The following is a 13832-nucleotide window of genomic DNA, read 5'->3' on the forward strand; positions in this document are numbered from 1 at the left end:
ACACAGGTTATATACCACCTCCTTTTTTTATATAGCTTCCTTCCTGACAACACCCTGATCACTCAAATGCAATGACCTCTTTGGACAGGTTACCTTGCATGGCTTCGTGAATCCAGGAAGCCCTCTTGTAGTGCTCTGTTCTCCTCACTGCATGATTAAACCATTGCTTGCATGACAACTGGCATAAGACATAGACTCCTGACACAGGAGTGCCTATCCCAAACAAGACTGGAAGTGCCATGACCTTGGGGACGTCTGCCCTGCTCTGTACCCTGGTGCCTCCCTTACACAACACCCGGCGCTAAGTGCTGGAGAGAAGCTGTTGATGACGTGGGTGAATGAGCCCAGGTGTGGGGAGATGAGGGAATCGGGTGGAGGAATTCAGCTTCAGTACCAGATGGAGCCAAGCTCCCCATCCCGCTCTCTGGCCTGATGGGATCCCATCTGCTCTGGCTCAGGGCCTGCTGGCTGCAGGTATCTCGTCTTTCTGCATTCCTGAGAGCCAGCTGTGTCCAAGTCCTGGCCTCTGTTTAGACTGCATCGATGTTTGTGGTGCCAACATGACTTTGCTCTGAACCGGACTGTACTCTGATGGATGCCCCCGAGCTTATCTCCTACGCACAGGTGCTGTGCAGCCGCCATTCCCATCCTTCCACTCTGCTCTCCTTCTGCCTCAGTACTTGGCATCACAATATAAGTGAATGCTGTTCTGGAGGCGCCTTTTCATCAAAAATCCTTCAGAATGAGAAGAATTTTTGTCATTTCTCTTTTTTAAAGCATTTCTCTATTTTCATCTACTTAAATGACACACAGAGAGAAATCATCCAGTGAGGCACTGCCCACAACAGCCAGGACCCTGAACTCCATCCAGGTCTCCCACGTGGGTCCCGTGGATTCACGCACTTGAGCCATCACCTGTGGCCTTCCAGGGTGCACATCAAAAGGAAGCAGGATCAGAAGGAGCTCAGTAAACCAGAACTGGAACCAGCATTCCAGTATGCAATGTGGTTGTCCAAGCAGGAGCTTAACCTGTTGAGCCATAACACCTACCTATCTTGTTCCTTACTTTCTTTTTTTTTTTAAATTATTTTTTTTATTGCAAAGTCAGAGAGGAGGAGAGACAGAGAGGAAGATCTTCCGTCCAATGAATCACTCCCCAAGTGACCACAACAGCTGGAACTGAACCGATCCAAAGCCAGGAGCTTCCTGCAGGTCTCCCACACAGGTGCAGGGTCCCAAGGCTTTGGGCCGTCCTCGACTGCTTTCCCAGGCCATAAGCAGGGAGCTGGATGGGAAGCAGGGCCGCTGGGATTAGAACCAGCGTCCATATAGGATCCCTGCACTTTCGGCAAAGAATTTAGCTTCTAGGCCACAATGCTAGGCCCGTTCCTTATTTTCTTAGGCACAAATATACACATGTAATTTTGCCAAAACATAGGCGCCAGTTACTGCTGTCCCATGTCTTAGCTGTGTGATCACAGGCAAGTGGTTTCACTTTCTGAGTCTCAGGTCTGTGTAGTCTGTGATGGGGATTAGATAGTTCCACTGTGAGCAACAGCTATGATAATGGAAGAGCGTTTGCACAAGGAAAGTGTAAGGCAGTATCGGTTTGTTATTAGAACTGAGTACAGTGCAGCTTCAAACAGAGAGAGCCAAGGCAGAACATCTTCAAACACACCTGCAGCAGGATTGAGGATGTTCATGAACATTCTAGAGCAAACACAGACTTAAAAAAAAAACAACAACAACTTCAGGAGCTAAACAGATGGAACTATAGATTATTATGCTAAATGAAGTAAGCCAGACACAGAAAGGCAAATATCATATGTGCTTCCTCCTATCTGGATGGTAAAGAATAGATGACCTGGGATGGGCCCCCGGCCTAGGGGCGAGGGTGCTCACGCTCCATTTTAGGGTGCCTGGCTGTGAGTTCCATCTCCACTCCTGACTCCTGCTTCCTCTTAATGTACACCCTGGGATACAGAAGGTGATGATGGTTCAAGTAGTTGGGTCCCTGACGCCCCCGTGGGAGAACTCCATGGGGTTCCTGGCTTCAGTATGGCCCAGCTCTAGACACCCCAGGTGTCTGGGAAGCAAACCAGCACGTAGGAATGCTCTCTCCTCTCTTCAAATCAATTAAATACATTAAAAAATCATTTAAAAAAATAATAGTTGCTTCAAACATAGACTAGTGATTCCCAGAGGCTGGGAAGGGTAGGGAAGGGCATGGAAGGGTTGGTCAACAGGTAGAAGCGTCAGCTCTACTTCTCTGCTCAGTGGGCTATCAGCATAGAAGTGTGTTACCTGGTGCGTAAGGAATGGCAGCAGAGCAGCTGACAGGCTGCAAATCCAGGATGGCTGAGAAAAATGAAAGCCGAGTGGCCCGGCTTGACTGGTTTGCACTGTGTCCCTGCATTCAATGCATTGCACTGTTGCCCTTATAGCTGTGCAAGCATCGGCATGGGTGCTTGGTCTGATGGTTAATGAGGTGGTTAGGATGCCAACGTTCCATTTCATGTAACTAGATTCTGTTCTTGGCTCCAGCCTCTGATTCAAGTTTTCTGCTAACACACATCCTGGGAAGCAGCAGATGATACTCAAATAATTGGGTTCCTGGCACTCACAGGGGAGACCCGGATTGACTTCTTCTTCTTTTAAAGATGTATTCATTTTTATTACAAAGTCAGATATACAAAGAGGAGGAGAGACAGAGAGGAAGATTTTCTGTCCGATGGTTCATTCCCCAAGCCAGTGCAACGGCCGGTGCTGCGCCAATCCGGAGCCAGGAACCAGGAACCTCCTCCAGGTCTCCCACACGGGTACAGGGTCCCAAAGCCCCGGGCCATCCTTGACTGCTTTCCCAGGCCACAAGCAGGGAGCTGGATGGGAAGCAGGGCCGCTGGAATTAGATTCGGCACCTGGATGGGATCCCGGCGCGTTCAAGGCGAGGACTTTTAGCCGCTAGGCCACGGCGCCGGGCCCAAGATTGGCTTCTGAACTCTCAGCTTTGGACCTTCACTACTGCAAGGCATCGGGGGAATAAACCCACACATAAGGACTAACTCTTGATGTTTCTCTGCCTCTCATTTTGAGGGAAAAAAAATGCAAGTATCACATGTTAATCAGATTCTAATTTTTTTTAAAGCCCCCCCAAAAAAGAGAGAGAGACAAAGGTACAGCAGTCTGACACCAAAAGATACACACATCCACCCGACCACTGAGCTGCATCCATGCGGTGAGCCGTAGCTCATTTACAATGATTACCTATGCAATCACTGCCCATCACCTAGAGAGTAAGAAAACTGCAGGCTGGGAACACGGAAAGCTCTGCCAACATCTCTCTAAATGAAGTAGCTCCCAACCTTCCAGAGAAGTCTTTTTCCCAATCGCTATCTGCCTTTTTTCAGACCGGAAAGGCGAGCAGCCCAAGGTCATACCATGAGTCAGTGTCGGAAGTGAGACTTTCTGTTTTTAAATAAAAGTGGATGTGCTGCCCTTTCACAGCAAGGTACAGACCTGAACCAATTAGGGAATGGCTCTGAACTGTTTGCCTTACAGAGGAGATGATGGGAACTGCAACCCTAACCCCACCCCACCCCTGCCCCTGTTGGCAGGAGCCAGCCTCATCCAACCCTCACACGGTGTTCCAAAAACCTAGGATGGTTTGGGAGCTGTCCAAGGTACTTAGAGCGAGCAGCGCCTAAGAGACAGTCTACCCTCGGACCGTGGAGTCTCAGGAGCAGACAGAGACGTGTGGTAAACAGACAATGACATGAATAGTTAATAGACTACAGCTCTAGTAGATATTTCAAAGACACCTTGAGAAACAGGTTTCTGTCAGTGAGGAATCTGGGAGAACTTGGAGATGGTCTGACTTACAGTATAGACACGGTTAGGCCATAGTCGGTGACCCAAGAGGCCAGCTTAGCAGCAGTGCACTCCTTCATGTGCAGTTTGTCTCTATTTTTCTAATGTTTACTTATTTATTTGAAAGGCAGAGCATCAGAAAGAGAGAGCTCCTGCATCTACTGGCTCACTCCCATAATGGCTGCAATGGCCAGAGCTGGGCCAGTCTGATGCCAGGAGCCCAGAGTTCCATCCATGTCTCTCACATGGGTGGCTGGGGCCCAAGTATTTGGGCCTTTTTTTTTTCTGCCTTCACAAGAGCATTACCAGGGAGCTGAATAGGAGGCAGAGCAATCAGTACTCAGACCAGCACTTCAATTTGGGAAACCAGCATCACACGGAACAGTTTAGCTCACTGTGCTACAACACTGGCCTCCATTTCTTGTTTTGAACACAACACCCACTTATCAAGATGATTCCTGAGCTGGTAAAATGTCTAAACTGGAAGGGACTGGGACTTGACTTCAATGTTCTCATCTGACAGAAGATAATCGCGGAATAAATACAGCAATCATTTGCTATGCGGGAAGTACTTTTGTGCTCTCGGGAATAAATGACAACAAGAAGGAGACTCAGATGCATGAAGATGAAGCAGTGGCATTATTAACTTGGCACACTGCAATCCAGTCCCGTTCATACCCCAAGGCTCACAACAAAGGAATCAATGTGGCAGAAACTGACAGGAGCACAGGGCGGTGGCGGCGGAGACGCTTCATTGCATTTTGGAGGATGCAGGATGAGGAACAAGGAGGGGGCAGGGAGATGGAAGCCCACAGCATGTGGCATGTGACCTGAAATCCTGGAAGCCCAGGGGCGCCACAGCAGCAGTGGCTGCTGACAGGTGCGGGTCCAAGGGACCCTGTTCCCTATCCTGAGCAACACAGAGGCACCCACTGTACCCTCCTGCCCAAAGGCTCCAAGGGACCCTGTTCCCTATCCTGAGCAACACAGAGGCACCCACTGTACCCTCCTGCCCAAAGGCTCCAAGGGACCCTGTTCCCTATCCTGAGCAACACAGAGGCACCCACTGTACCCTCCTGCCCAAAGGCTGCAGATCTGCTCCTTGCAAACCTTACCCAGAGAGCCTTTGCAGGCACTGGCCAGGCAAGGAAGGCTGGACATCCCGCACACAGGGCACACCAGTCAGTAAGTTGTCCCCATCTCCACACTGCTCCCAGAGTGAGGGCAGCCAGGTCCGCACACTTCCTTGCCCCAGGACAGGACACTGTCCAACCTGCTCATGAAAGACCTCTGACCTCCATGGGGGCTTCGTTACACAAGGGCTGAGAAGGCCAGCCCTGTCTGGCCCTCCCTTCCCCACCCCACACACAAGATGTTCATATCCCATATGAGAGCCGGGGTTTGAATCCCAGCTCTGCTCCAAATTTCGGCTGCCTGCTAATGATGTGGCTGAAGTGGGCTTCCCTGCCCCCCACGTGGGAAGCTTGGATTCAGGGCCAGGTTTCTGGCAGTGGCTGGTGCAGGTGTCTGGGGAGCGGACTAGTAGAGGAGAGTGATCTCTTTGCCTCTTGAAGAACACGACTAAATCATTGTGAAAATAAAAAATAAATACTGTAATCAGAAAACCCTTTAGAATCCATCCAAAAAACTTCAGAACTAGCAAATTCAGCAAAGTCGTGGGACACAAAACTAACATGTCAATAATAGTCACGTTTTTATACACTAACAATGAACAATCTGAAATAGAAATGAAGACGATTGCACCTAAAAATACAGTAAAATGGAGTAAACACTTTGCATTAAATGTATCCAAAGATGTAAAAAACTTGTATACTGAAACATATCAAGCATTGCTGAAAGAAATTAAACAAGACACAATCAATAGGAAGGCATCCCATGTTCATGGTCTGGAAGACTCAACAGTGATAACATTTTGATATAATCCAAAGTAATCCACAGATATAATATAATGACTACCAAAATCACAATGATATTTTTGTAAGAGATAGAAAAATCCATCCAAAATTCTATATAAAATCTCCAAGTGAGTATCCCTGAATAGCCAAAGAAGGACACAGCCACCCCACACTTCCGCTTTTTACAAAACTACAACAATCAAAACAGTGTGGTGCTGAAACATGGAATAAAAAAGCCCAAGTATCTGTTAAATACTATATAAACAAATATCGAAAAATAAATGCTTTTGTATATATTCAAATGATTTTCCACCGAGGGTGCCAAGAACACTTAAGGGAGACACAACAATTTTTTCAATAGGTGTTATTAGAAAAACTTGGTCTCTATTTGCAAAAAGCATGATCATTAGCATCTGTGTCATACACCAGAGTTAACTGAAATTGGAACAGAGGCCCAAACGGAACCATAAAACTCTCGAGAGAAACACGGGGACAAGCTTCCCAATGAGGGCTTTGGCAATGATTTCTTCCACATGACAACAAACGCACAGGCAACCACAGAAAACGACACATCAGTCGGACTATAGCAACCGGTAAGTGTGTGTGCAGGCATGGCATCACGGTGTTCTAGAAATATGACCACCAGCAAGCCAAGAGCCACTTTTACAGGGCAAGTGCACGGGCCTCTGTATGGGCAGGAGCAAGCAAGCAGGAAGACCTGGATGCCAATACGTGGCAGTTCACCATTTTGGAACTTTCTGAGCTGGCATAGTTCCAGGTATTCCCTATCTGGTTGGTTGGCATATTATCTTAGCTGACTAGCTGAACGGGTCCTGTCCTTTTGTGGCTCAGAGCAAGCTCACCTCCCTCAATGCTATGCCTACGTGACTCAGAGCAGGCTCATCTCCTCTGTGTAAGCTGTCTCAGCCTGGTCTGTACATGGGCCTTTTCTGCTTGGGTGGCACAGTGGGCTACGCCACTGCCTACAATACCAGCATCCCCTATTGGAGAACCAGTATGAGTCCCAGATGCTCTGCTTCTGATCCAGCTCCCAGCTGATGTGCTTGAGAAAGAAGCAGAAAATAGTCCAGGTACTTGGGCTACTGCCAGCTACCTGAGAGACCCCGACTGAGTTTCAGGCTCCTGGCGTCAGCCTGGCCCAGTCCTGCCTGTTGTGGTCACTTACGAAGGATTTCTTTCTCTCTGTGTCATTCTGCTTTTCAAATAAATTAAATAAACCTTTTATAAACTAAATTCTGTGCATAAAAGGTTCACAATTAACAAGTAAAAAAGGCAACATATTTCCATATGGGAGAAAATATTCTTAAATCATCCCTCTGATGGAGGGTTAATATCCAGAACGCACAGAGAATTCAGTCAACTTGACAACACAACAACAAAAGAAACAATTTAAAGATGAACAAACGGGTCCCAGGGCCATGGCCTAGCAGCTAAAGTCCTCGCCTTGAACGTGCTGGAATCCCATATGAGCACCAGTTCTAATCCCAGCAGCCCCGCTTCCCATACAACTCCCTGCCTGTGGCCTGGGATAGCAGTCAAGGATGGCCCAAAGTCTTGGGTCCCTGCACCCATTTGGGAGACCTGGAAGAGACTCCTGGCTCCTGACTTTGGATCAGCTCAGCTCTGGCTTTTGTAGCCATTTGGGGAGTGAACCAATGGATAGAAGTTCTTTCTCTCTGTAAATCTGCATTTCCAATAAAAAAAAATTTAGGTCAGAAAATGGAAAGAACATTTTGAAAAATTAGAAAATCAGCCCAAGAGAAGTAACCAAACTAGATCTGGAAAGAAAAAAAAAAAAAAAAAAACAGAAAAAATGAACACAATAAAATTCCCCCAAAACAGATCCCCAGACTGAAAGAGACTGACTTTTAAATTCAGATGCGCATAGTCAATGCTGCCGTGAAGAAGCTCTGGGCTGCTAAGGCTCCTAAAACTCCAGAACAAGACCACACCCACAGGCCCATCAGTCAGTGGTTGGAGCGCTGAGGCCCCAGAGTCCGCCCCACCTCCCACGCCAGGCTGCCTCTGCTGGTCCTGGCTCCCGTGCTGGTCCTGGCTCCTGTGCTCTGATCCTGGCTCCTGCGCTCTGATCCTGGCTCCTACGCTTCCAATTCAGCCTTCTCCTAATGCCCATCTCAGGAGGCAACTGGTGACGGGTCAAGTATTTGAGTCTCTGCCACCAATATGGGAGACATGGGTGGAGTTCTAGGCTCCCAGCTTTGCCCAGGCCAGGCTGCTGGCAGGCATCTGGGGAGTGAACCAGTGAAGGAAGAAGTGTGTGTGTGTGTGTGTGTGTGTGTGTGTGTGTGCACATGCTCACGCGCATGTGTGCTTTAAAAATAATTTCTTTGGAAAAAATTGTCATTAAGTCTTTAGTGGTGCAGCAGATCTTCAAAATTCTAGAGGAAATGCATTTCTGTCTGGAATTCAACACGAGGCCATGCCATTAATCAAGGCTGCTCGGGCGTACGCTCTGCCAAAGCAAAGAAAGAAACCAAGGTTGGGGACAAGGGGAAACAAAGGATTCAGAAAACTGGATGAGAGCAGAGGCGAGCCCATCTAACACACGTACAAGAGTGTTGACTGTGCAGGTGAGACTGCACAGTGGGGGAAAAGGGTGTCAGGGACTTTTAAAATTATTATTATAAACCAGTTATCTGACTTTTTAAACTAATCTAACTATAAATATGTAAGAAGACAAGATTAAGTTGGGAGACAGGCACTGTGTTGAGTGTGTTAAGCCACCACGTATAACAAGGGCATCGCACATGGGTAGTGGTTCTTGTCCCAGTTGCTCCATTTCTAATCCAACTCCCTGCTAATGTGCCTAGTAAAGCAGCAGAAGTTGGGCCAAGTACCTGGGCCCCTGGCACCCAAGTGGGAGACTCTGGCTTTGGCCCAGCCCATCCCCATCTGTGGTAGCCATTTGAGGAGCGAACGAGTGGGTGCAAGATCTCTCTTTCCTCTGTCTCTCCCTCTCTCTCTGTAACTCTGCCTTTCAGATAAATAAATAAATAATTTTAATGGAGTTGAAAAGACATCCAACCTCATGCCAGTTGGTGAGTCGGTGATGACCTGGCATGAGGTCAGGGGCTCTTACCATCGACTGGAGTGGAGGGAAAGCTTAGAAGCAAGACAGGCCTGCCTTCTGCCGCTGGCCGTGAAATCAAGCCAGCTCTCCTGGTTGTCTGAACAGGAAGGTTGGTGGGGGCCCAGAGGCCAGCTGAGTGAGGAGTTTGAACCAAGTGCAAGCTGCAGCCTCAGGAGGGTCAGTGACCCAAGGAGGGAGGGGATGAGAACAGCCCCTTGGAGGCCTTACGAGCTGTGAGCATGTGATACGGGCATTCCCCCCAAGCCACAGGGGCTGCGCCTGACCCCATGCTGCCTGTATCACACTGCTTCCTGTACCTCAGTTTATAAACTGGGTACAGCATGAGATTAACAACAATACTCGAGATAGTAAAGCAGGACAATTAGAACATAAGTCACAAAGTATCTAACTACATTCATCTCTTCATTTAAACACCAAGCACTTCCAACTTGCCAGTGGCCCTCCTCTCCACGCCCTGTAGCCTTGATTAACGAGAACAAGTGTGGCTCCAACACAGGCATCGCATCACCAGGTCAGTCTAAGGAATCTACTAGGCAAAGGGACGGTTCCCATCCAAGGCAGGAGGCAGCAGGACAGCCCACACTTCCATCGCAATGACCAGAACGGTGCACTAGTTAAAACTTACAACTTGCTTCTTTCTAGAATTTTCCAGCACACCTGGGTTGACTGAAGGCAACTGAAACCACAGAGGGCACTAGTCTGAGGTCAGCAGGACTCAAAGCCAAACAACGAGGACACTGGATCTCACACAATTATGGGGAACCCAGAAGTTATTCCAAAAGTTATGGAAGTCAAAGCCACGCCCCCAGGGTTATGGAAAGCTAATGGAGCCAGGAAGGGAGTGGAGATACCACAAACATCTCTACAGGAAGACAAAACACAGGCCATACCTGACACACACCCTAGGTTAAAAAACACTGGATGTACCGCATCGTAGCCCCAGCAAGCATACAGGAGTCCACACTTCCCTTCAAACAAGCTTGGAGCCTTTATGCCGGGCCACTCCTGCCAACCTCCCTCCTCAGCAGCTAGGTAAGGAAGGTGGCCCTGGGAGACATAAGGCAGGGCACAGTGAAACGTTTGCATGAGCCAACTTCCAGGTCAAAGCCCATATGCTTTTGTTTCTGTAAAGGGAGTTGGCTGCCTTAATGTCTTCACCGACCCAAGAGGTGCACATGGTACCGTGAGCACGCACCCGTGACTGCCAGCTTCGTGGGGCCTGCTCTCTCCCTGGGAAACGAGGCCACATCTGCCAGGCAGGAGCGATGGAGACGCTCACATCCTCGGTGCGCTCATTTGTGCCACACGCATGCGCGACTTTGTAATCAGCAAAAGGCAATAACGGCGCTTCCATACGGAAATGAGCAGAAGCTGCAGCCAAGTAGATGATCGGTGAGGCCCCCTCCAAAGCCAAACTGTGTGAGCCTAAGTCATTTCCCGTCTTTTATTTGCCTATCCGTAAGGCAACGTTTGTGGTGCTTCGCTATTTGACTTTCCTTGCCCTGGGATTCGGAGCCCAGGCTACACACTGATGCTCCTTGCTGGCCCAGAATGTTGCTGGTAGCCAGTGAAGCTGCTTCTCCTGCCCCACGCTGGGTGGGAGTGTGCATGTGTGTGTGTGTGGGGGGGGTCATATGGTTGGGTGTAGCTCTGAGCTCAGCGTACACACACACACACCCCATCCTGATCAGAACTGACCCAGAGGGCATCCCCAGATGACACAGGGCTACAGATGCTGCAGCCACAAACAGCACAAAGAAAGGGGTTGGCCGGGGGAGCTGAGCGTGCCCTGGTTCCAACTGCTAACAGCATTGTGACCTTGGGCCAGTCATTCAGCTGAGCCCAGGGTCGGGAGAAGGATTAGATAATGAATGCTGAATAGCTGGGCACAGCTCAGAAGTGCACAAACAGGAGTTTATCCATTTAATCTTCCCAGCAGAGAGGCTGCACATCAGCCAGCAGGAACTGTTCCAATGCAATCGCCCCCAAAGCCAGGTTGTTCTGGAAGGTTCCCCCAGCCCTCCAATGCACCCTCCCTGTTTCAGTACTGGAGACCAGGCTGGGGCAGCTACTGCTGGTCCACGACCTTGGAGGAACCTGGAAGAAAGCTTCACCAAGTGACAGTACTTTTCCACTGCACTGCTCGGTCACTCTAGCTGGCTTTGTGCTGCGCAGACTGGAGGCAAAAGCACCAGGCCGGCCCCACCATGAACTCACCCCAAATGCCACTCTAGTAGATGTGGGCAGAGGACCTGCCGTGGGTGAGGGGAAGAGGGGAGGGCCTACAGATGCACCCCGCGGAGCTGTGAAGCCGGAGAAATGGGCATTGCCCCGGCTTCTGGTACGATTCTCTGCCCCCACCCCTCCAATAACAATGATTAAGCTGGTTCCACCGCGCCTGTGCCGGGTCCGGGCGGCTCGAGCCTGCGCAGGGCGGGGGAGGCGGGACAGGAGGGCGAGGGGAGGGGACTAGAGAGCTAGCGGTCCCTCCCGGTGATGCAGCCCTGGGAGGTGGAGCCTCGACGCCTGAAGGGGTCCCCACCGCAGCCGCGCTCTCGGTCTACCCCACCAAGCAGCCGCTCCGGCGACCTCCCTGACGCCGCAGTCAGGCGGCGGAGACCATAGGCACCACCCCCACCCACCTGCTCGGTCCTGGGGGTACGTCCACCGCCCCCCATCAGCCCAGCCCCTGCCCCTCCTTGCTCCCCAGACGGCTGGAGCCATTCCCGGGGGAAGCTGTTCCCGGCCGGACATCTAGGCGGTCAGCCAGGCCCGAGCTTAGGGCATCTGCGGAGCCAGCCCCACCGGACACTGGTCATCTCCGGGCACCTACCGTCTTCTCCGCGCCGCGCTGCTCCGGGGCGGTGGACCTCTGCGTGCCCGCCCCTCCCCCGACCACCCCACAAGACGCCCTGCGCTCGCCGCGCGCCCCAGCCCCTTCGGCCGCCGCGATGCTACCCTGGAGACGTAACAAATTCGTGCTGGTGGAGGACGAGGCCAAGTGTAAGGCGAAGAGCTTGAGTCCGGGGCTTACCTACACGTCGCTGCTCTCCAGCTTCCTGCGCTCCTGCCCGGATCTGCTCCCGGACTGGCCGCTGGAGCGTCTGGGCCGCGTGTTCCGCAGCCGGCGCCAGAAAGTGGAGCTGAACAAGGAGGACCCCACCTACACCGTGTGGTACCTGGGCAACGCCGTCACCCTGCACGCCAAGGGCGACGGTTGCACAGACGACGCCGTGGGCAAAATTTGGGCGCGCTGCGGTCCGGGCGGGGGCACCAAGATGAAGCTGACGCTGGGGCCGCACGGCATCCGCATGCAGCCTTGCGAGCGCAGCGCGGCCGGAGGCTCGGGAGCCCGCAGGCCGGCGCACGCCTACCTGCTGCCGCGCATCACCTACTGCACGGCGGACGGTCGCCATCCGCGCGTCTTCGCCTGGGTCTACCGCCACCAGGCGCGTCACAAGGCCGTGGTGCTGCGCTGCCACGCCGTGTTGCTAGCGCGGGCGCACAAGGCGCGCGCCCTGGCCCGCCTGCTCCGCCAGACCGCGCTGGCGGCCTTCAGCGACTTCAAGCGCCTACAACGCCAGAGCGACGCGCGCCACGTGCGCCAGCAGCACCTGCGCGCGGGGGGTGCTGCCGCCTCGGTGCCCCGTGCCCCTCTGCGCCGCTTGCTCAATGCCAAGTGCGCCTACCGGCCGCCGCCGACGGAGCGCGGCCGCGGGGCGCCACGCCTCAGCAGCATCCTGGAGGAGGATGAGGAAGAGGCAGAGGGGGCGGAGGGGGCAGAGAAGTGCGAGGGAGGAGCCCCCCAGAACGAGCGGGCTGAGGTGCTCAGCCTAACCCGGGAGCTGAGGACGTGCAGCCTGCGGGGCGTCCCGGCACCGCCACCGCCGCCACCCGCACTGCCCCGTCGCTGGAGGGCTGGCTCCTGGGAGCGCGCGGGCCAGGCACGATGATGGCCCAAGGGGCAGGACTCGCCGCCCCACACCCGGTCCATTAGACTCACAGCCTCCAACCCCGGCCCTGCCTGCTTCGGCTCCCAACCACTCCCTGGCACTGCCTCCCTGGTGGTCTTGGTTGTGGTCCTCCAACCCTTGGCCTCCTTCTGGCTTAGGGTGCACCTGACATGCCCTTGACTGCTGGGGGTGGGGGCTATCACCTCCACCTACACCCGGGCCCTCCATAGTGGAGCTGCCTCCCAAGCTTTACAGCAGGCTGCACACTGACCACCCGGCTCCCCGACCCACCACCACCACCCCAAGAGATCCTTTCAAGAGAAGAGAGACATGTTTCTAGAAATGCAGGAGGGTAGGTTTGCACTCTGGGTGGAGGCCTGGACTTGCCCTTGGTCTTGCTAGCCCTACTCCCTGGGGTGAGAGTTACCCTGCAGAGATGTCTCTCAGAGGGAGAACAAGATGGCTGGGGCAGTTAAGGGCAGGACTCCAAGGGCCACCAACTCGGCACTGTATACATAGGAAGAATTCTCAGGGCCTCTCCTGGGCCTCCCTGCCCCTTGCAGGATTCCTGGGACTTCACTACTCTGCCTCTGGTGAGGAATGGATGAATGTACCAAGTTCCAACAGCAAACTAGGCCAGGCCACAGGTCTGCAGCGGGCAGCTGCCCAAGCCTTTGCCGCCAACAGGTGCCTCACAGCCAGGACCAAGGTGCGGCTTCCGAAGGAGGTAAGGAGAACCTCTGACAAGTGCTTGGGGACAAGATGAGGCTGATCAGGGCAGGTGGAGCCTTGAGTTTCACAGCAGCAGGGATGGGGAAGGAGGGGTGTTAGCCCAGCAGGGAGAATGGACTCTGCCCAAGTGTCTGCAGAGACCACACAAGGCCCAAAGATGTGTGTGTCCCCAACTGATCATTGTGAATAAAGTGGACCTGCTTTTTCAGCCTGTCACCACTCTGTGTTGTG

At 52.4% G+C, this 13832-nt stretch overlaps 1 protein-coding gene across 1 annotated transcript; it reads left to right on the forward strand.

The window, feature by feature from the left end:
• The first annotated feature begins 11867 nt into the window (after nucleotides 1-11867).
• Nucleotides 11868-12869, forward strand: FAM43B (family with sequence similarity 43 member B). The gene has a single exon (XM_040987717.1). It carries the CDS (start codon nucleotides 11868-11870, stop codon nucleotides 12867-12869), a length of 1002 nt encoding a protein of 333 aa, XP_040843651.1.
• Nucleotides 12870-13832: the final 963 nt, after the last annotated feature.

The sequence above is a fragment of the Ochotona curzoniae genome, unplaced genomic scaffold (assembly GCF_017591425.1).
Source record: "Ochotona curzoniae isolate NIBS_2020 unplaced genomic scaffold, NIBS_Ocur_1.0 contig_4792, whole genome shotgun sequence".
NCBI classification, from domain to species: domain Eukaryota; kingdom Metazoa; phylum Chordata; class Mammalia; order Lagomorpha; family Ochotonidae; genus Ochotona; species Ochotona curzoniae.

Excerpts from the sequence above, each read along its gene's own strand:
- FAM43B (XM_040987717.1), top strand. The coding sequence starts at position 11,868 with ATGCTACCCTGGAGACGTAACAAATTCGTGCTGGTGGAGGACGAGGCC.